The 22,167-nt window shown below is 35.2% G+C and overlaps 3 protein-coding genes across 4 annotated transcripts; all 3 read left to right on the top strand.

Moving 5' to 3' along the window:
* The first annotated feature begins 429 nt into the window (after positions 1–429).
* On the top strand, positions 430–3,251 carry LOC103933029 (cysteine-rich receptor-like protein kinase 44). 2 transcript variants are annotated; one of them, XM_018643919.2, is made up of 7 exons: positions 430–1,210; positions 1,303–1,422; positions 1,504–1,694; positions 1,804–2,014; positions 2,111–2,348; positions 2,422–2,572; positions 2,652–3,251. In XM_018643919.2, the coding sequence occupies exons 1-7, from the start codon at positions 445–447 to the stop codon at positions 2,949–2,951; spliced, it is 1,977 nt and encodes a 658-aa protein (XP_018499435.2). In that variant the 5' UTR covers positions 430–444; the 3' UTR covers positions 2,952–3,251. The 2 variants fall into 2 exon arrangements, with proteins under 2 accessions (XP_018499435.2, XP_048447012.1); XM_048591055.1 differs by having other exon boundaries at positions 1,300–1,422.
* Positions 3,252–5,320: 2,069 nt separating this feature from the next.
* On the top strand, positions 5,321–6,268 carry LOC103933028 (cysteine-rich receptor-like protein kinase 25). Its single transcript, XM_009342681.1, has one exon. It carries the CDS (start codon positions 5,321–5,323, stop codon positions 6,266–6,268), a length of 948 nt encoding a protein of 315 aa, XP_009340956.1.
* A 10,985-nt stretch (positions 6,269–17,253) lies between these two features.
* On the top strand, positions 17,254–20,417 carry LOC103948119 (cysteine-rich receptor-like protein kinase 10). The gene is made up of 7 exons (XM_009359109.3): positions 17,254–18,154; positions 18,609–18,752; positions 18,865–18,986; positions 19,139–19,349; positions 19,432–19,669; positions 19,769–19,919; positions 20,002–20,417. The coding sequence occupies exons 1-7, from the start codon at positions 17,359–17,361 to the stop codon at positions 20,329–20,331; spliced, it is 1,992 nt and encodes a 663-aa protein (XP_009357384.2). The 5' UTR covers positions 17,254–17,358; the 3' UTR covers positions 20,332–20,417.
* Positions 20,418–22,167: the final 1,750 nt, after the last annotated feature.

Here is a 22,167-nt window from a genome sequence, read left to right as displayed (position 1 = left end):
CGTTACCCTCACCTCCAATTTTTTTCTGCCAAATTCTATGCTACAGTCAAAACACTTCATACTAAATTACTAGTAATTCCATGGCTGCTCCCTTCAAGTAGAATGGTAAAACAAATAGTTAGACTTACCACTACTCTAGATACATGAACTCTAAGATAATCACATTTTAATCAAGTATTTTAAGCATGCCTTATATGTGACTAATCTGCAAAGTCCTTGATTAATTAATCAACAATTAATCAAATCATTTGAATACCATATGCTATTCTTTGTCTCTACTGTTCAATCAGCAAGGAAGTTTCTGTGGTGTAATAAACGGTTGACCAGATGAAAACTAGTAGCTGGAACTTCGATGTCAAAACTGAAAAGTGATCAAAATAAATCATCAAAGTGTTTCTTGCCATTGTCCTAATTCTGTGTTCACTGTGAACCCTTTTCTAGAACATGGATAAAGATAAACTTCCTGTAATGCTTTTTGCAATTATTTCGCTGTTGATGCCAGCTGCCCTTTCTGCTACAGATCCCCTTTCAATTTTTTGTTCAGCTGATGCCAGAAATAGCCAATTTGAAAGCAATCTTGAGCGGCTACTTGAGTCATTATCTTCCAACACTTCCATCGCAGGAGGTTTCTACAACGATACGGTTGGAGATGGACTTGACATAGTCTATGGACAAGCACTTTGTAGATGGGATGTCAACTCCACAGTTTGCCAAAACTGTGTCGATGAAGCAAGGCAGGAAATCTTCAAGAGTTGCAAAACAACAGATGCAATGATTTGGTACGAGCTATGTCAAGTTCGATATTCTTACCAGATGTTCTTTCAACTAATGGTTTACACCGGAAAGTATCCGGACAAGGACAATCAGGAGAAGAACGTATCAAATCCACACCATTTCAATAATGTATTGAACTATTTAATGATAAACCTCTCTGGAGCAGCTGCGTTTAGTCCTTCTAAGCATATGTTTGCAACTGGGAAAATTAAAATTTCAGGAAAGGATACAATTTATGGCTTACAGCAGTGCACTAGAGACATTTCTGCAAGTGACTGCCATAGCTGTTTGAATTCTGCTCTCACAGATCTTTTGGGATGTTGCTCTTCTCAACAAGGTGGAACTGTTCTCAGTAGGAATTGCAATGTGAGATTTGAGCTGTTCCCCTTTTTTAACGACACGTCAAATTCTTTGTTAATTTATCCACAGTCCAAAGGTTAGTTGCTTGAAAGTTTTCTTTTGTGAATAAATCATCTGTGCACTGCATGCACATTGTGGCTCAAGGAAATTCTTTCTATTAAAAAGCAGCGGATAGATGGAAGAATTGGAAGGTGGTTATATTTGTATCTGCATCCATCATACTGTTAGCAGCCATTGTATTTTGTGCTGTCCATCTCCGGCGCAAAAAGGGATCAGAGGATGTCAAAGGTACATATATCAAAACTAAAAAATTATTCTGAATTTTGAGGATTACCTTGTAAGATTTACTTATGATGTTTTTTTTTGCAGATGAAGAAAAAAGCGAGCAAGTACTATTACAAGATTTGGCAAGCCCCACTGGAGTCACAATCACAGAAGAAGGGATGTTCATAATTTCTGAAGAGCTGGCCTTCATGGATCTAGCTACTATAAAGATAGCTACGAATGACTTTTCGGATTTAAACAAGCTTGGACAAGGTGGGTTTGGTACTGTTTATAAGGTAATGATACTATGTATTATGTTTCTAAGTAGGCTTAATTATACAATAGTATTGATTCAATTATAGGCCGAAAAATGTATGTCATCTGATTTTGTCAATATTCTTTCAGGGTTTGCTACCAGATGGGAAAGAAGTTGCTGTCAAAAGACTGTCGAAGAAGTCATGGCAAGGCTTCGAGGAGTTCAAAAATGAGGTGGTAACCATTGCAAAACTTCAACATAAAAACCTGGTGCGGCTCTTGGCATGCGGCTTTGAGGGAGAGGAAAAGCTGCTTTTATACGAGTTCATGCCAAATAAAAGCCTTGATGTTTTTATCTTTGGTTTGTCCATCTTACTCTTCTGCTATAATTTTCTTTTACTTTCACATTGATACATCATACGGACACTTCACATGATAAATTGTACTAAATTTTCAGATTTGGAAAGACGAGCTGAACTCAATTGGAAAATTTATTACAACATTATTGAAGGCATTGCTAGAGGGCTTCTGTATCTTCACGAGGACTCGCGGCTTAAAATCATTCACAGGGATTTAAAGCCTAGCAATGTACTGTTGGACTATGAAATGGTTGCCAAAATATCAGACTTTGGCATGGCAAGGATATTTTGTGAGAGCCAGAACACAGCTAACACTAAAAGAGTTGTAGGAACACTGTGAGTTTGCTTCTTACACCTCCCATATTTATCTTTAGAACATGCTAATGCTTATACTCGATTCTTGAAACAGCGGTTATATGGCTCCAGAGTACGCAATGGAGGGTCTATTCTCGGTCAAATCCGATGTCTTCAGCTTTGGTGTAATCTTGCTAGAGATTATTAGTGGGAAAAGGAATAGTGGGTTCTATCTCACAGAACATGCCAAGACACTCCTTGCATATGTATGTTTCTTTGTCCACTTTGATTACTTAACTTAATTTCTGTGAAATTAAAATATTTTGCGGCTTAAATAATTGATAGGCATGGAGGCTATGGAAGGATGGAAAACAGTTGGAATTTATTGAGCCTTCGTTGATGGAAACATGCCCAACAGCCGAGGTTTTGAAGTGCATGCATATTGGTCTTTTGTGTGTCCAGGAAGACCCTGCGGAGAGACCTACAATGTCAACTGTGGTTGTATTGCTGGGTAGTGAATCCATAGATCTTCCTGAACCAAAGCAACCGGCAATATTTGCAGTACGAAGAGTTGCCCCAATCAGTGAGTCTACAACTGATCCTGCTTCAAATGGGCTCACTCTTTCCATCATTTCACCGAGGTGAACTAGCTCTGACTGGAATTCCATTTTGCTTCCTCGAGGCTGGTTCGAGTACTGCTTGAGGGGGCTCAAAAGTGGTTTGATCCTAGCTCTCGAGTGGCTATATATATCGCTGAAATAAAAAAAAACCTTAATAGCCCCCAGTGAGTTAGGATCCTCAGGATCATCAAGGAATTCAAACGTACCTTGTGTATTAATTCTTCTTTGCTCTCTTCGTTTACTTGTGGCATATTCTTTTAAAAAGAGGGCTATTTGTCCAACTTCCCAAGCAATTTTAACATAAAAGGTAGAATGTGTCATGTAATATTGTGTTTTATGCATTCAAATTCATGCCAACAAAACAATGCATTCTCATCCCCCTATAAAAAAACACAAGCTTCGTTTTCCTTTCACTTTCATTACGTGAACCAAATGAGGCCTTAGGTTAACAGACCTAACTGGGTTTCTCTTGTAGTTGAATATAGTTATAGCCTATATGGGGTCTCCAGGGATTTTGGTAATTTCATTGGTTTTGGTTTCAGGACCTGTAGGCTGTAGCAACCAAAAAATTTAAAACGTTTCATTTAATTCGAAGATGAATGAAATGAAAATTGCCAAAAAAAAAGGTGAGAGTGTGATGCAGTGCATGAAAGAGAAATTCATTGAGCTATCATATTTCATGGCTAATTTATATTTTGGTAAGACTAGGAAGTTGTGTTAGAGTTTAATTAAGTAGTTGGCTAGGCCTTTTAAAATGCTAGAATTCTGTAGGTTTTTTTTTTTGGGGGGGGGGAGAGGGGGAGAGAGCTATGTGAATGAATTTATGAACAAAGCTTGCCTCTTTATCTTTGTCTCCTTCTCTAGTTGTGCAAGTGTTCGTCTAGTTGATTTTTAACAGTCCCCCCATCAGAGTGTGAGTAATGTGATGTGTAAGAGTATGGGATGAGTCGATTTCATATTATATATTTGACCATATTCTAACTTTCTAAGTATATTTAAGTTATTATTTTGGTGAAAATTGGATACTTTGAATTATATTTCCAATGTAGGACATTCGACTTCCTCCTGAGCAAAAAGTGGCCAAACAAATGAATTTCGAAGTGATTCTAATTGGATGATGTTCATTAGTCTTCCTACTTGTTTGTATCAAAGTTTTAGGGTTTTCTACCGAGTAGTTTATTTATAGCAATGAAATAAAGGTCCAATGAATAGTGCTTTCGAAGTGACATTTTGTGCTTATTTGGACTTTTGGGAGTCTAAGATGATGTCTTTTGGGTTCGAAGCCTTCTGGAATTATGTTTGAGACATCTCAAGCTTTAATTTTAGTTGTTTTGGGCCTTTTTTAGCCCTGAAGATCTAGAAACGTGGCTGATTTGTGGATGAGCAGATTTTGCATATTTTTTGTCCAAAAAAAAAAAGTGCAACAAGATAAAGTTTTAAAGTTTTTGGCCCGTGAGAGAGTGCATTCATTAGTTTTAAGGCCAAAGATAGGTCAATTCGATATTTGTCCAATTCCTATGGAAAGTAAACTTGCTAGAGCTGCTATACTACAATTATCTTGTTTTCTTGCAAATATTTTTAAGTGTTTTTATTCTTATTTTTACAAGTAATAAAAATCCTATTAGTATGCTAAGTCTAGAATTCGAAACTCTCCAATAAAAAACAAAAAAGTGCAACAAGATAAAGTTTTTTTTTTTTTTTTTGTTTTGAACAAACGATATTTATCTACACTAAGGGGAGGGGTGGGTTTAGTCTCACAATGGGTTAATAATAATGTGGTTCAAATTCACCTTTGGTGAGAATCAAACCTAAGACCTCTCACTTACAAATGAAGAGGAATATCATTAGACTGTAGTACTAAGTAGCAACAAGATAAAGTTTTAAAGCTTTTGGCTGTGAGAGAGTGCATTCGTTAGTTTCGAGGCCAAAGATAGGTCAATTCAATACTTTCAATGTAGGGTAATGCTAGGGGGACCAAATTTGGAGAGTAAACTTACAAACTAAATAATGTGTCACCAATAAGAATAAGCACGTTTATTAATGTGTAAGTAATAAACAAATCATCAACTTCTATGTTCTTTAGTTTTCAAAACTTTGTTTACAAATTAATTTAGTCTCCCAAACATTACTCTTTCAATATAATGTTCTGGACTCATACAGTAAAAAGAACTGTTGAGTTCATAAAAAATGTTTATACAGCTTTGAGCTTTGTTGGTTTTTTTGGTTAAGATCAAGGTCCTCGCATCATCGACCTCAAACCTATGATATGATATGATAATCCCAAAGACCAAATATCTCGAGCAAGTTCTTATGGGTCAATATATATTCTGTATCAAGTGTATAACTAAAATCCCTTCTGCTTAACTAACCTATTAATTACGAAATGTGACAATTATGAAGCTTTTGTTTATCTTCATATGCATGCTTAGCTTGCTCAGCTGCTCGGGCACTACTACTATTACTGCAAATGCTTTTGATCACATCACCCGTGGTACGTGCGTGAGCCAAGACGGGGGCAGCAATGGCGACGCAGAGTTCAGATTCAATCTCAACAACCTGCTCTCCACCACCCTTTCCTCCAATGCCTACCATGGCTATCACAATGCCACCTACGTAGGCACAAACTCAGCTGAAAAAGTCTACGTCTCCTTCCTCTGTTGCGGTGATGTCACCTCAAACATTTGTAGAGAATGTGTGGACACCGCAACCACCTTCGCCTTTCAAAATTGCCCCAATGCAACAGATGCTGTACTATGGTTCGACAAATGCTTGTATCGAATCTCCAATGATTATGAACGGATAAATCCCATGGCGAACAACTCAAGTAGAGACTACGTCAAAGTTTTGATGGGGAAGAATGTGATCACCAAACCCATCAGCCGCTATAATCGGTTGCTTGCAGCTACTATGAATAAATTAGTCACTGAGGCTGCCAAAGCTGACAGATTGTTCGCTACCAAAGAAGCCCAAGTTAAAGGGTCAAATATGACGCTGTACAGCATTGCACAGTGCACGCCCACAGCAGATTGCAATCAGTGTCTTCAAGCGGCCGTAGCAGATATAGTTTCAAGGGAAGACCAGTTAGAGGGATTTTTTCTATATCACAATTGTAATATTAGGTACCAACTTTCCCCGTTCTTCAAAAAATTAAGGACTGTAGCAGCTGGATCAAGGAGCAAACTGATCTTGTACATTGTTGCCGGTGTTCTTGCCCTTATTGTCTCTGCCTGTGTGGTGCATGTAGCTTTGGGGGCCTACGACATCGTACGAAGAAGAGAATTGGAGACGCACGTTAATACTGCCAAACAACAAGAAAATGGTAAAGCTGCACACAATTTATAAAGATTAACCCTCTATGTATATATATATGGGATAAGATCAGGGGATAAACATTTTTATACTTTTTTGTAGCCTTTAGATTTTATAACATTCAACGGTCTAGATTAAAAGTGATGTGAAGAGTTTTAAAATTAAATGACTTGGATGATATGTGGATTATAACTAATAAAGAAAACACTAATCTAAATTAAAAATTAATATCTAATAGGATAAAATTGAAAAAACCAATAATCAAACTTTGAACCTAGCATAAAAAATCAAAAAATAGGAAAAACAAAAACATGAAAATACTGTAACCTCCATCTCCTTCCCTGCACTGCCTTGGATGAATTCTCCTCTTTCATTTTATAAAAATTGAACCCTAACAAATAACAAAAAAAAAAAAGAATGAGCAAAAGATAGATTGCCAAGAAATAATTCAACAAAGCCATGAGTTAATTAATGAATTTGTTTCCACTACTTATGGTGATTCCCCTTCAACTAGACCTATATAGGGGTGTAAATTTTTATCAAATTACCATACCAACCGCTCTACCAACCATACCATACCAAATTATTACCAAAAATTTGTACCAATTGGTAATGGTAGGGTATTTGTACCGTACCATATTGTTTCAGTACGGTATTGGTATCCAAAACCAGTACCGGTGGTATACCGTACCTACCAATATTATTAATATTATATTATGTATTGATTCATATAATTATTTGATGGCAAAATTAATAATATTTATTGTAGAAGTGTAAAAAATGTAAAAAAAAAAAAAAGAAAAGTATACAATCACTCATAGTGACAAGCTTTACAATTTTCATGAAGAGGTCAGCTTCAAAATCCAACACTTTAATCCATAAACCTTAAATTTATATTTAACCGTCGATTGTCATTTACGCTTTATTTTTCTTACTAAATTTTATTTTTTAAATTTTATTTTTTGAAAACATGATCATCTGAAGGATGTAAGAAGATAAACGGTTCAGATCTTTGTTATCACGTTTCGATATTTACGATTAACTGAAATATGAGTTGATGTCATATAGTTTGTGGAAACTTAATAAACATCAAGCAATATTTTTACTAACCGTAAAACTCTGAATATAATATCAACGATCCAAACCGTTCATCTTCCTGCATCCTCTAATAGATCATGTTTTCAAAAAAGAAAATCCGAAAAAAACAAATTTGATGAGAAAAATGAAGTGTAAATGTAAACAACAATCAACGGTTAAATTTTGATCTATGATTTGTATGATTATAATGGTGAATTTCAAAGTTAAGTTCTTCATGAAAGTTGTAAAGTTTGTCATTACGAGCGTTTCTATATTTTTTACACTTCTACATTAATTAAAAAATATTAGATTTTGAGCAAACTAAGTGGCGTAAAACAAATTGGCAATTACTATTGGCATACCATACCAACCAAACTATTTGGTATACCGATATTCGGTATATCGAAAGTTTGGTACGATACTGTACCAAAACCGCCCCTAGACCTATACTCTCGAGTAAAACACCAAATCTATTAAAAAAATATGAGAAAATAACTACTTTCAGTCTACAATTGTAGAAGCAACACCGGGCGTGTTTACGTATCCATAATCAGAATGAAAATGTGGAATTGAATTCCGATTACGGAGTACTCCGGTGTTTACTAAACATGGAGGAATCAAAAATGCAATGGGGCCCACACAAATTTTGGAATTCAATTCCTTGTATTGGTGGAATTGGATTCCCTAGATATAGGTGGGAATCCAATTCCTGCTTGTTTGGGCAATTGGAATGACACTTTTATTCCCTTTATGCCCTCACTTACTTTTTTTATTTCCAAGACTATTCTTTATAAACCCATTAAAGTACATAAAATATTTGATTTGGGACAAGGGCATTTTAGTAATCATACTAATTTATATTCTGATTCTAGTGAATTAGTAAACAGTTTTATGGAATTCTATTCCGATTCCAGAACATTTAAGTAAACAGCTTCAACAGGAATCTGATTCTGACTTCTTCTCATTCCAACTCCTCCTTAATTCAATTCCTCCTATTTTCATTACCGTTACGTAAGCGCACCACGAAGGCAATACTGAAGATGATGGGTTTGGATGGATTAACCATCTTTCATGTTAAAGTCATCTGCAGGTTTAAAGGAATCCATTAAAAAAAAATTCCTTTTCTAAAGTGTGATTTATTTTCCTCTCCTTTTTAATTTTATTTTTATGTTTAATATTAGTTAAAATCCACTTAAGCATCTATGTCATTTAATGAATGAATATGGACTTTCGGATGTTTTGTAATCTAAAGGTTTAAAAGAAGTGTAAAAATATTTGTTAAAATGTTTGTCCCTTGATTCTATCCCTATATATATATATATAGCTAAATAGCCAAAACGGTCTCTGAGATTTGCATAATTAATAGAAATGGTCCATAAGAGTAACTCAATTGTTTCTTAACTAAATTCAACCCATAATATATCAAAATGAAGATAGCAAAGTGTAGAACCAAATTATACCTATTTGGAAGCCCAATGGTTGCCGGCGATGGCCATAAAATAACCTGAAAGGTGAATGGTCTAAGGGAAAACTGGAAAACTCATTGGAAACTGGGTAAATTTTAAACGTTCATAACTTCTTCAATACTCAACAAAATCGAGTGATTCAAAAACGGAATTCATACTGCTCGACAAGACGAAGATAATGGTACCTTTCTAGATGGCTAACTCGCCGTGTTTTGACCAGAAAATGACTCGAAAGTGGCTAACCATTTTCGAGTTAGCCACTTTTAAGCCGCTTTCCAGCCAAACCATGACAAGTTAGCAATCAAGAAATGTACCCTTCTCTTCGTATCGTCAAAAAAGTATGATTTTCACTTTTGAATCACTTGATTTCGTTAAGTAGTGAAGAAGTTATGAACTTTTAAAGTTTACCCAGTTTCCGGCAAGTTTTCCAATTTCCCACGGACCAGTCACCTTTCAGGCTATTTTCTGGCCATCTCTGGTAACCATTAGGCTTCCAGATAGGTATAATCTTGTTCTACATTTTGCTATCTTCATTTTGATATATTATGGGTCGAAATTGGTTAAGAATTGATTGAGTTACGAAGTTTTAAAAATTGCCCAAAGAGTTTTTAACAGAATAATCAAAATCATGGACGGTGGATAATCTTAGAGACCATTTATATTGATTATACAAATCTCATGGACCGTCTTGGTTATTTAGCCTATATATGTGTGTGTGTGCGCGCGCACGCGCGTATCCATGAAGATATATATATATATATATATAAGTGTGTGTGCGCGCGCGCACCCATGAAGACGTACATTAATCCAATCGTGTATATGCAACCGATTGTTATTAATTAATCTACTCAGATGGATATATTGAACTCTTGCATTTTAACTTGCGCACTATCTAAATTGCCACAAGCAATTTTTCTGAAGATAACAAGTTAGGTGAAGGCGGATTCGGGGAAGTTTTCAAGGTACATATGATGACATGATATATATGAAAAAGAATATAAACAAAACTAATGAAAATGATTTGAAAAATGCTAACCAAAACCCAGGTAATAACTTTATTTAATGGTTAGAACAAAGCTCAATACTAAATTAGTCCAATTAAAATGATCCAAACACTAAATTTTTGACTTTGCCCCTGCCTTTTCCGTTTAATATCTCTCTTCCTTCTCTCTGCCATTATGTCTCTCGTGTCTTCGTGAAAACTGAAACCTCAATCTTATTTTCTCTCTCCCACGTGACAAACAAAGTCTTCTTTTGTAATTGTAATCCTATGAGCTTCCGCCACCTAGCATCCTATTAACTCAAGGACTTATGAATTGGGAGGTGATACACATGCCGGCAAAAAAATTGGGAGGTATGATGCGATGTCTTATATCAGCCTATGTTTTTTTATTAAAAAAAAAACATCATTAATTTTTTTTTAAATTTATTATAAATTCATGAGACTTCTGAAAAATATGTACTTCTAACTCGTAATCATTTGGGTTTGCATTTCATATCATACCATCAAATTACTAAGATACTAAAGAGAAAATTCTAAAATTCTAATATTTATATGTTCTATGTTAAATAATAAATCCAAATTCGTAATACAAATATGGTTTTTTTTAAGTGTAAATACACATTTATTTATATAACATTTAATAAGTTTACTTAAACTGAAGAACGAGAAATTACGAACATGAATAGTGGCTTCTATTTCTGAAACAGAACCAAAATGACTCATCATATTTCTGATACTAAACCAAAATAACTCACACTATTTTCAGAACTACAGCAAAAAAAAAAAAAAAAAAAAAAAACTCACACTATTTCTGAAACTATAACAAAATAACTCACATTATTTCTGAAACTGAACCAAAATAACTTACATTGTTTCTGAAACTACATCAAAATAACTCACACTATTTCTGGAAATGAACCAAAATACTTACACTCTTTCTAAAATCAAACTAAAATAACCCACACTATTTTTGGCTGGAAATGAACCAAAATACTTACACTCTTTCTGAAATTAAACCAAAATAATCCACACTATTTTTGGAACTATAGCAAAATACTACTTCTGGAACTACAGCAAAATAACATATACTATTTCTGGAACCGAACCAATATAACCCACACTATTTATGGAACTACAACAAAATACTTACTATTTTGAAACTACAGCAAAATAACTCACAATATTTCTGAAACTGAACCAAAGTAACCCACACTATTTTTGAAATTGCAGCAAAACAACCCACATTATTTCTAAAAACTGAACTAAAATAGTCCATGCTATTTTTGTAATTAAACAAATAAACACTATTTCTGGAACTACAACAAAATAACCCAAATTATTTCTGTAATAGAACAAAATACATACTATTTCTGAAACTACAGCAAAATAACTCAAACTATTTTTTGAACTGCAACAAAATAACTGACACTATTTCAGAAATTGAACCAAAATAACTCACATTATTTATGGAATGAAACAAAATAAACATTATTTTTGAAACTGCATCAAAATAACCAACACTATTTATGAAATAAAATCAAAATAACCCACATTATTTTTGGAACTACAACAAAATTGCACACTATTTCTGAAAAATGAATCAAAATAACTAACATTATTTCTGAAAGGGAACAAATAAACACTATATCTGAAACTACAGTAAAATAGTCAGTGTTGAGTTTTAGAAATAATTAGTGCTCGGTTCTATAAATAATTAGTGTTTAATTCTAGAAATAATTAGAGTTCATTCTAAAAATAGTTAGTGTGTAGTTCTAGAAATAGTGGTAGTGTTAGTGCTCAGTTTTAGAAATAGTCAGTGTTCACTTCTAAATATTGTGGTAGTGCTCAGTTCGAAGATTTTAGATTTTGGAGACTTTTCATTTGTTTATAATTGCTAATTTTGTTTACTTGTGGAAATATTTGAGCTATTTGACTTTTTTTTATTACTTGTGGAATAGTAAAGTATCACATTTCTGGTATGATACCAATGCATTTTTTGTTGATTTGTTTTCAGGTTGTTGCTGGGACATGACAAAGCGACTTGTAAAGCTATAATCCAAGACAATTGATTTGCTAATATAAAAGATAATTGATGGGTATTTTTATGTAATTTTAATTTGATGTGTAATATTTTTTTTTTAGTACAAGCGATATTCTATACTAATTACTTGTTCTTTTTAGTACAAGCAATATCCTATACTAATTTATTCTAAGGGGATAAAAAGTTAAACCTGCAAAGTCATAAGTTGACATTATAACTTTAACTACCAAGGCAATCCACTACTTACATGAGTTACCTTTTCTTTTTTTTTAACATGTAGATTATTTTTCTGTTTGGGAAGAGCTTTGTTCTTTCTGATATATATGTATGGAATGGAAGTGTAAGTTCATTGTTTATTAAATTGAATTTGAAAAGTAATATTTTTAGTTTGTGGAAATTGTGGAGAGGAAAAATAGAAGTGGGAATAGGGGACGCCATAGAGGAAAAATGGAAATGGAGATGGTTCTTAAATTAATCATGTCAGTAGTTTCCAAAAAAAATAAAATAAAAAAATAAATAATCATGTCAGTATATGAGCTTTAATTTTGGGGTTTTTTTGTTTTGGGTGGGTGGTGCAACGGCTTGTTGCAAGAAAAAAAAAAAAGAATTTTTCTGGTTTTATTGGACTTTTTTCTGCTTGATGGTAATTTCGTGAAGTTAGGTTAACAGATTTGGGTTAACCTCTGTTAGGGGCAAAGCTGGAAGAAAGATTTGATGTTGCATGTTGGGCTTTATTTCAGCCGTGGAATTTAATTTTTTTGGGCCTGTTATATGTTACTTTTGTCTTTTTCATTAATTAGAAGAGAGTGTAAGAAGTAAAAATGAGTGTGTAGATAGTACACCTCTTTATTTAATAACGAAAAAAATTGGCTCACATTGTGAAATTTTTTTAAGCTAATTGATATTATTTAACATACATTGTCAAGTTTCCTTGTTTCAAAGATTCAAATCTTTAGTAAGGGAAGGAACCTAAATTATATTTATCTAACATCAATAGAACAAGTCTCATCAGCAACAAATCAACAGAGGCTCAAATGATTTATAGATGAGGATTGGAAATCAGGAAGTACCAAAGAGCGACCGCTTTCGCTACCTAGGATCTATCTTGCAAAAGAACGGAGAGTTGGATGGAGGCCTTAACCATAGAATACAAGCTGGATGGATGAAGTGGAAGAGTGTATCCAGCATGTTATGTGACCGTCGTATGCCACTGAAGCTCAAGGGAAATTAAAATTTATAGGACAACAATAAGGCCAACAATGCTTTATAGCACAGAATGTTGGGCGATGAAGCATCAACGCGTACATAAAAGGGGTGTAGTGGAGATGAGAATGCTTCGTTGAATGTGTGGGCATAAGAGAAATGATAAGATTATGAATGGGATATTCGAGGTAAAGTAAGAGTAGCCGAAATTGAAGAAAATATGAGAGAAAATCAGTTACGGTGGTTTGGACATGTGAAACGAATGCCTACTGACACTCTAGTTAGAAGATGCGATTACAGGACAGAAGTTCATGGCCGAAGGGGTTGAGGAAGTCCAAGGGAGACTTTGGAAGAGATTCTAAGAAAAGACTTAAAGTACTTAGATTTAACAGAAGACGTGACATATAACCGAACATAATGACATTTTATGATTCATACAGCCAACTTTATTTAATGAAAAAAGGCTTTGTTAATGTTATATTATTGTTGAAAATTCATGTTTAATAGTATATTATATGGTAGCCTTTTGGCACTTACGTCTCCATCGTTTCGTATGTTTTAATAATTTTATACTTTATTCTTTTGAAGTTTTATACAATTTCTTGGTCAGTTCGTCCCCTTGGTTTACGTTTCTTCAACGAATTTGACTGAGATGGTGACATATCTAGTGAGATACTTTTCCACACGGAAAATTAAAGTTGTTTGACTTTAGACTCTTCGACAAAGTCTATCTGCCGTGACTTTTCAGATTGCAGAGTTTCAATTGTTTTTTCTAACATTGCAATTTTGATTTTTCACCGATATGAATTTGGCAAATAATATGCACGTTGTTTGTGTTCGTGACTTGCAATGACGAAATTAATATGAGATCATTGATTGCTTATGATCCCAACAATTTTAAAATCTTTACGTATATTTGATTGTGTATTTATATTGATCCCTATAAACAATTATGACAAACTAAATCATAACTTTCTCTTTCTAATTTTTTATTTTTATATAATTTGTAGAGACGAATTAGGCGAGATTAGCTCTTCGTCAACAGTCGTGTGCGAGACACCAACCCTCTCCCGAAAGAGCAAAGACCGTTGCACCCAGAAACCTCCCGCCCGTCCCCTCTCTCCTAGAATTTATTAATAACATGAAGAAACAAGGAAACGTAATACAAGCGGGAAACTAGGCCAATACCCACTAAAACAACTTTTGAAGCCAAACCCTAATAAGAAGTAGAAAATTGCTTGAAACACGAAAACCCAGTTACAAAAAAACAAAGTAAAACCCATCCTAACAAAATAAAAAATTGGGGCGAAGAGAAAGATTATGATGATACACAACAATAGCACAAGGAGGACAATAGTCCCACCAATAAACCCTAGGATGGTCCACTCCAAAATTTGCCAAACAGTCAACCACTTGATTCCCTTTGTGAAAAATATGTGTAACTCTTATGCACATAGAAAAGAGTAACACTCAACAATTCAACCAATGAACTCTCAAATGCTAGGGAACACGATTATGAGAAGTAGAATTGAAAAGAACAGCCAAGGATGTATCACACTCAATCCCAATGGAATGTTAACCCTTCTCCCAAGCTAAGTTTACCGCATGAATTACAACATGCAATTCAGCTTCAAAAGAGGTAGCCACCCCTAAAAAAGTAGCAAAACACCCTATGCATGAACCAAAATGATCATGAAAGATACTGCCAATACCAGCCAATCCTGATGATCCACGAGTTGCACCATCGGTATTCACTTTGACCCAATGTAGAGAAGGTGGTTTCCATAAAACTTCAATAACATGAGGTGACTTGGTAGGACGACCAGACAAACCAATAGTGGAAAGAATACAAAGTTCTTCCACATAATTTTTCATGTTTCCCCTGCTCAACGAATCAATTACAAGGAGCTGACAATTAATTAAGCGAACAATAGCAGTAATGGAAGGTTGAATATCGTCAAAATGAAGCTTATTACGTGTTGTCCATAGACAATATAAACAAGCTCCAATTAAACCCCACCATAGAAGTTGAATCTGAGAGCCATAGCCTTTGCAAATAGGATAAGTGAAGAAGGTCATAATATCATCAAAAGGAGAGATCACCCCAAACCAATTTAAACATGAAGACCAAACCTGAAATGAGAAAGAACATTCAAAAAACAAATGTCTCGGAGTTTCCACATTTGAGCAACAAAGGGAACACATGGAGGGAAGAGCAAAACCTCTATCATGTAATAAAGAATCTATAACAATTTTCCCATGCATGAATTTCCAAAGAAAAAGAGAATTTCTAGGACGGAAACAAGAATTCCAAACGGAACGGTCCCAAACCACCAAAGGTTGCTTGCTTCGTTTAATATCATACCACGAGAAAACGTGACATGACCATAAGAAGAATTAGTTCGAATCAAAGTATCATTAATTTTTTTTCTTTTATCGTCCATATCTTTCTTTTCTCTCTTCTTGTATGCGAATCTATTGTGTGAACCAAATGCTTGATGAAATGCCTCAATTGACAAACCTTGGTAGTCTTTAACATTACTTGATAGTTTCCTACTGTTGCCCTCGACAAGCCTCTACTGGTCATAGTAGTTGTCGACATACGTTCGTGTAAGCTTTCGGCAAATGTCAGCATCTGTTGTCCTTGACAAGCCTCTACTGGTCATAGTAGTTGTCAACATACGTTCGTGTAAGCTTTTGGCAAATGTCGGCATGAATCGGCAAGTACCCACCAAGTGCTCGAAGAAATGGTCCATTGATTTTCTTTTAATTTTTGGTTGAAATTAAGGCACCATTATTTGAAAATTCTAACTCCGCCACTGCAAACACATATATAATATATACAAACATCTTGAAATAACTTATCACATGATGGGGTATGAGGGAGAGCAACCTAGTAGTGTAGCGATCCCATTAAGTGGGGCTACCTCTCTCAATTGGCCAAATGTAACACTCAATGGGCCATGATGACAAGATAAAACTAATACAAAGAATGTCATTGTAGCGATTTTTCAAATAAATAATGCATTATCTTGTATTTTAAGTTTTTAACTTTTTCCCATGATCGTGAATGAGATACTACTATAGTAAATCCCAATATGTCGTACTCTTGAAGTTTAAGGAACTTCTAACATCCTTGTGGGTAATAATCAATAATTTTTTTCAGGACTTTTTTGTTCCTTGATGCTAGAACTAAATAATCCTCAGAAAAATCCACACCAAGCTGGAATTTCCCCATACGTAACCGGCGAGTCTGACGTCACACTCTACCACTCCCGTCCCCATTGCATTTTACCTTGCTTCAAACTACTATTTTTTATTTTCCTCTCTCCCCTTGTTTTCTTCACCATGATTTTGATGATAAGGACGATGACCCAGTGAGACAGCTTCAACATCAACTCACATTTAATATGACACAACAAACAATAAAAGTTGGCAATTCAGGTGGGCTCAATCATTGGATAATTTTAAAGGAATTAAAATTTTAAACTAAATTTTTTTTTACAAATAAAAAATAAAAACGTTAATCAACATAATTTAATTATTGACAATTACAATACTTTTGTTTAGAAAAATTAGTTTAAAAATTTAATTTCTAGAGCATCATTATTGTTTTTTCAGAGTTTTAACTAAAAGCTCACGATACTGTTTATTTTAACAAAAAATCATATTTTTATACTAAAAAGTCAATCATGATACTATTCATTTTACCCTTTATTTTGTCATTATCATTAAAACTTAAAATTTTCAAATTCTTTGCATTAGTTTTCCTTTGCTTTTTTTTTTTTTTACCAATTCACTGCTAAATAATTGGTTGTTGGACATAATAGTGCACCTTTCAAACAAGTTTCAATCACTTAGTAAGGGGAGTTTTAACGAAAAGCTCACGGTACTATTCACTTTAAAGAAAAACCATAATTTTACACAAAAAAAAGTCAATCATAATAGTATTCATTTTACCCTTTATTTTCTCCTTATCATTAAAACTTAAAGTTTTCAAACTCTTTTCATTAATTTTCCTCTTATTAAATGATAATGACATTGCGTTTAAAATATGGTGGGTAATATTAGGGAAACTAAATTTGTAAATAAAATTTACAAATTAAATGATGTGTCACCAATATAAATGAGTACGTTATCAATACTTAAGTCATAATCAAATTATCAATATTCATATTATTTAATTTGAAAACTTTTCCGTAAATTTAATCTCTCATTCTCCAAATCCCTCTTCTGGTAAACGCACAAGACCGAAAGTCAAGCTACCACCCCTGCATTGCCCTTGTTGATGCGCAATACAAAAAGCCTATGATTTTATGATCGATCATCAAAAATGAAAAACATGACTACCCTTCTTTTAATTTTCTCCATTTTTACTCTGCCCAGCTTTCTGATCAGTACGGAAGCAGTATACCTTTACCACATCTGCCCAAACACCACCACCTTCACCCCAAACTCCACCTTCCAGTCCAACCTCAACCGCCTCCTCTCCAACCTCTCGTCCAACGCCAACCGCTCCACCGGCTTCTACAACGTCACCGTCCAAACCACAAACAACGCCGTCTATGGCCTCTTCCTCTGCCGCGGCGACGTCGTGGGCACCGACGCTTGCGAAACCTGTGTAGCCACCGCAACCACTGAGGCCCCACAACGCTGCCCCGTAGAAAAACAGGTGGTCATCTGGTACGACGACTGCATGCTACGCTACTCCAACGAGTCATTCTTCTCCACCGTTACCGAGTCGCCCAGCGTATTCATGTGGAACACGCAGAACGCCACCGACCCGACTCGGTTCAACCAGGTCATGGCGGCGAGTGTGAACCAGGCGGCCAGTGAGGCTGTCGGAGACGCCGACAAGTTCGGGACGAATCAGGCAAATGTTAGTGGGTTGATTTCGGTGTACAGCCTCGGGCAGTGCACGCAAGACCTGTCGGCGACGGATTGCAACCGCTGTCTTCGGGGGACCATAGCCCTACTTCCGAGTTGCTGTAATCGGAAACTCGGAGGACGAGTTTTGTTTCCGAGTTGTAATGTTAGGTACGAAGTCTACCCCTTCTACGCCCAGAACGCCACGTCGGCACCTGCGCCTGCACCAGGGCTGCCTTCTCCTCTTCTTCCTCCGACTAAAGGTAAAGTGACCAATTTTTCAATTCAAATTTAATTTTTGAAGTTGACAACTTTAAACTTGCAAATATCAATTCGATGAAATTTTATTCGAGCGATATTCTAATGTCATACAGAAAAGGGGTTCAAATTTGAGTGTAAATGGTATAACCGTGACTGACGCTTCTGCTTTATAAGCACTCTTCTAATAAATGCTTACTTAAGTGCTTCTAGGCATGTATTTCGAAAAGTGCTTCTATTATGTAGTTTAAGTTTTTCTCCCAAAATGTTGTTGGAAAAGCGAACTGTCACAAAACGTTTCTAACCTTTTTAGAAGCCCTAATCAAGTGATTATTGTATTCTCAGATTAGTTTGTTAGGTAATTGATAGCTATTGTGGACTTTGGAACAGGGGAATATGGTGTTGTGCTGTGGCTGCTGATTTTACCCATTTCTCAATATTTTTTTGTTTATTTTGCAGGAAAAAGTACAATCCCAACTAGGACAATTGTTGCCATTGTTGTACCAATATCTGTATCTGTGCTACTTTTTGTAGTGGGTTACTGCTGCATAACTAGGAGAGCAAGAAAGAAGTACAATCAAGCAGCAGCAGACGAACCAAGCGGTAAACAAATATATCCTTCTGCGATTCTCCTCTTGTTTTTTCTCGTTGATTCTCCTTTCCTTTATTCCTCGTCTTTAAACATTGTGCTTCTATGGTTTGGTTGGTTGTACAGGTGAGAATGACATTACTACTGCCGAGTCTTTGCAATTTCATTTTGCTACCATCCAAGCAGCTACAAGCAATTTCTCCGATGATCACAAGTTAGGCGAAGGTGGTTTCGGTCAAGTTTACAAGGTATGTTAATCAGTATATGACATGAGTGCTCCTTCAGGTCTACAAATTTCCAACTTTTATGCATACAAAATCTGAATAATTTTGGAGCCTCATAAGCCGTCCATGAATGCCATGAGTGGACATTCCATTGTTTGATTGAAGTTTTCTTGCAGGGTACACTTTCAAATGGTCAAGAAGTAGCTGTGAAGAGGCTATCAAGGAACTCTGGCCAAGGCATAGAAGAGTTTAAGAATGAGATGGTATTGGTAGCCAAGCTTCAACACCGAAATTTGGTTAGGCTATTGGGATTTTGCTTGGAAGGCGAAGAAAAGATTCTTGTTTATGAATATGTGCTCAACAAAAGCCTCGACTGTTTCTTATTTGGTTTGTACACTCGAACATCTGATAGTCTTTCCCTATTGCAATAGCAGTTCGTCAATGATAACTTGATTTTGATGATTTGCAGACCCTGAGAAACAGGGGCAATTGGATTGGACAAGACGTTACAAGATTATTTCAGGAATTGCTCGAGGAATCCTGTACCTACATGAAGATTCTCAACTTAGAATTATACATCGTGATCTCAAAGCAAGCAATATATTGTTAGATGGGGACATGCATCCAAAAATATCTGATTTTGGCATGGCCAGGATCTTTGGGGTTGATCAAACTCAAGCAAACACAAATAGAATTGTCGGAACATAGTAAGTTTCTCTCTTTTCTTCTTTCTTTTAACTAGACCACCTCTTCTTTGCATTATCTGTACTAATGAATTTGTCAAATTTTCCCTTCTCAACTTGTAGTGGTTATATGTCTCCCGAGTATGCAATGCATGGGCAATTTTCTGTCAAGTCCGATCTGTATAGTTTCGGTGTTTTAGTGCTAGAAATCATCAGTGGCAAGAAGAACAGTAACTTTTTTCAAACCGATGCAGCTGAGGACCTCGCGAGCCATGTAAGCTTAAAATGAAAAGTGCACTGTTCTGTTCTCCTGCATTGACATAGCATCATGAGTTAAATCTTTGAGTTTTCTGCAGGCTTGGAAGTTATGGAGAGACGGGACATCTTTGGAATTGTTGGATCTGTGTCTGAGAGACTCTTATTCAAGGACTGAAGTAATCAGATGCATCCACATCGGCTTACTTTGTGTTCAGGAAGATCCAGCTGATAGACCTACAATGCAATCGGTAGTTCTCATGCTCAATAGCTACTCTGTCAGTCTGCCATTACCTAAACAACCGGCATTTTTTCTCCAAAGTAGAGCAGTGGGGAACATGCCAAAGATATCGTTGGAGTCCGATCAATCTATCAGCAAGTCATCTCTGTCTGTTTATGAAGGATCTATCACTGAAGTATATCCCAGATAGTGTGCATTAATGAGGCGTTTGATCTATTGTAATATATGTTTATCAACCTACTGCTTCGTAATCTATGGATTAGAATTTTATACATACATGTGAGGAGCAGCGGATTCAGGATTTTTAATTAATGAGTTGGTTAAAGCGTTTGAATTTTTTAAACCTCAATATTCAATTATTCATAAACCAAAATATTTGGGATTATAATTTAAAAGGAAAATTAATGAAAATGGTTTGAAAGTTTTGAGTTTTAATGATAAGGACAAAATAAATAAAGGGTAAAGTGAATAATATTAGGTTTGATTTTTTAATGTAAAAATATGATTTTTCTTTAAAGTGAACAGTACCTTGGATGTTTCGTTAAAACTTTCTAATTTAAAAGTTACTTGAAATTTGAGGAATGAAAATATGAGAGAAGAGAGAGTAGTGGCTCGGTGGCAAAATGGCCGCATGTGGTGGCAGGGTTGGGGTTGGGTTGTAGGGGAGTAATCCGGTGTGGGTGTGGTTTATTGTTATCGTTTTTTCTTTTAAAATAAGGAAAACTAATAAAAAGAGTTTGAAAATTTTGAATTTTAATCAAAATGATAAAAATGTGTAAATAAATAGTACTAGAAATGACTATTTAAAATTAAAATATCTTTAACGTTAAAAATAAATAGTACTAAAAATATTTTGTTAAAACTTTCTTTAAAATATTTGAAGAAAAATGACAACTAAAAACCGGGTTCAAAACTATATCATTTTAAAAGAAGAGAAAAGCTTGCGTGCTTAGTATGCAGAAACATCACTTCAGGGAGTTCATTCAATTATTTCGTCAAAAAATAGTCGGCTGTAAAGCGTCCCCAACCAGATGATCAAGATGTCACCGTAGTTGATCTCAGCTATTTCTTTGGCCTTCACGGGTCAACGCGCTACCTTTGGCCATTGGTGGCCTCGCCACATGATCTGAAGAATACTAAAGAAGCTTTTTTCCACATGACGTGATTGACAAGGCTCAAGTTTTCATGCCTATGATCGGAAAAAAGTTCTTTTCTCTGTCCAAAAAATCAAAGGGTTTCTCTCTCTCTCTCTCTCTCTTCTCACGAATTTTCTTCAGTGGGTTGTTACCAGACATTGCACGTTCCAACGTTCGGATTGTGCCTTGCACCTTCCTTTTTCTGTCAGTGGTGCTTTTTTTTGCTATTTTGTTTTTTTTCATAAATCAAATGAATGAACAAATGAGGTTAGCTATTGCCATTCGTATGAGTGCCAATTGTTTAATGATATATGAAAAACAGTTTATACATATTAATGTTTTATTTGGTACGGTATATTCATATTCTCAATTTACTGACACAATCTAGTGTTAACAATCAATCAAATTTGATCCCATGGTTACTAAAACATTAACGCCAACCATTAATTAGCTGGTCAATGACACCAACCAAGTCTGAAGTGTTCGGCTCACTCCCTCTCTCCCACTTCCAGGAAGTCCCACAATGGATTCGTCCCTCTCGGCAATCCAAATCTTGCATCACTTCTCTATTTTTCTTGAAAGAATCTATTTTCTTTTTTTACTAAAAACAGCGGTTGTGAGTTAATAAGTAGTTGTTAAGAAGGAAAAAAATTAGTAGAGATCGAAACTGCAATTTTAAGCATAAATAGAGTTGCTCCGCTATTATGATAAAGCGCTATCTTCTACATTTGAAAGAATTTCTTTTGATTCATTAGTTTAGCGTCTCCATATAAATTAGGTGACAAAGATGGTAAACTTGAAAAAGTAACATGTTTTTTTTGTTGTAAAGAAACGGGGAATACAACCCAAAGTAAAAATATTTTGATTTAAGAGTGTTTTTATAATCTTTG

Source organism: the organism of the source record quoted next, unplaced genomic scaffold (genome assembly GCF_019419815.1).
Source record: "Pyrus x bretschneideri cultivar Hongxiangsu unplaced genomic scaffold, Pyrus_bretschneideri_v1 Contig33, whole genome shotgun sequence".
Lineage (NCBI taxonomy): Eukaryota > Viridiplantae > Streptophyta > Magnoliopsida > Rosales > Rosaceae > Pyrus > Pyrus x bretschneideri.
Note: the sequence above shows the minus strand (reverse complement) of the source record. Positions and strands in the feature narration are given on the sequence as shown.

What these genes read in the sequence shown, in the direction of transcription:
- LOC103933029 (XM_048591055.1), top strand. Translation starts at nt 445, where the DNA reads ATGGATAAAGATAAACTTCCTGTAATGCTTTTTGCAATTATTTCGCTG. An exon ending in GGTTTGGTACTGTTTATAAG is followed by an intron (nt 1,695 to 1,803) that starts GTAATGATACTA and finishes ATATTCTTTCAG; the next exon opens with GGTTTGCTACCAGATGGGAA. An exon ending in CCAAGACACTCCTTGCATAT is followed by an intron (nt 2,573 to 2,651) that starts GTATGTTTCTTT and finishes AATAATTGATAG; the next exon opens with GCATGGAGGCTATGGAAGGA.
- LOC103948119 (XM_009359109.3), top strand. Translation starts at nt 17,359, where the DNA reads ATGAAAAACATGACTACCCTTCTTTTAATTTTCTCCATTTTTACTCTG. An exon ending in AGCAGCAGACGAACCAAGCG is followed by an intron (nt 18,753 to 18,864) that starts GTAAACAAATAT and finishes TTGGTTGTACAG; the next exon opens with GTGAGAATGACATTACTACT. An exon ending in AATAGAATTGTCGGAACATA is followed by an intron (nt 19,670 to 19,768) that starts GTAAGTTTCTCT and finishes CTCAACTTGTAG; the next exon opens with TGGTTATATGTCTCCCGAGT.
- LOC103933028 (XM_009342681.1), top strand. Translation starts at nt 5,321, where the DNA reads ATGAAGCTTTTGTTTATCTTCATATGCATGCTTAGCTTGCTCAGCTGC.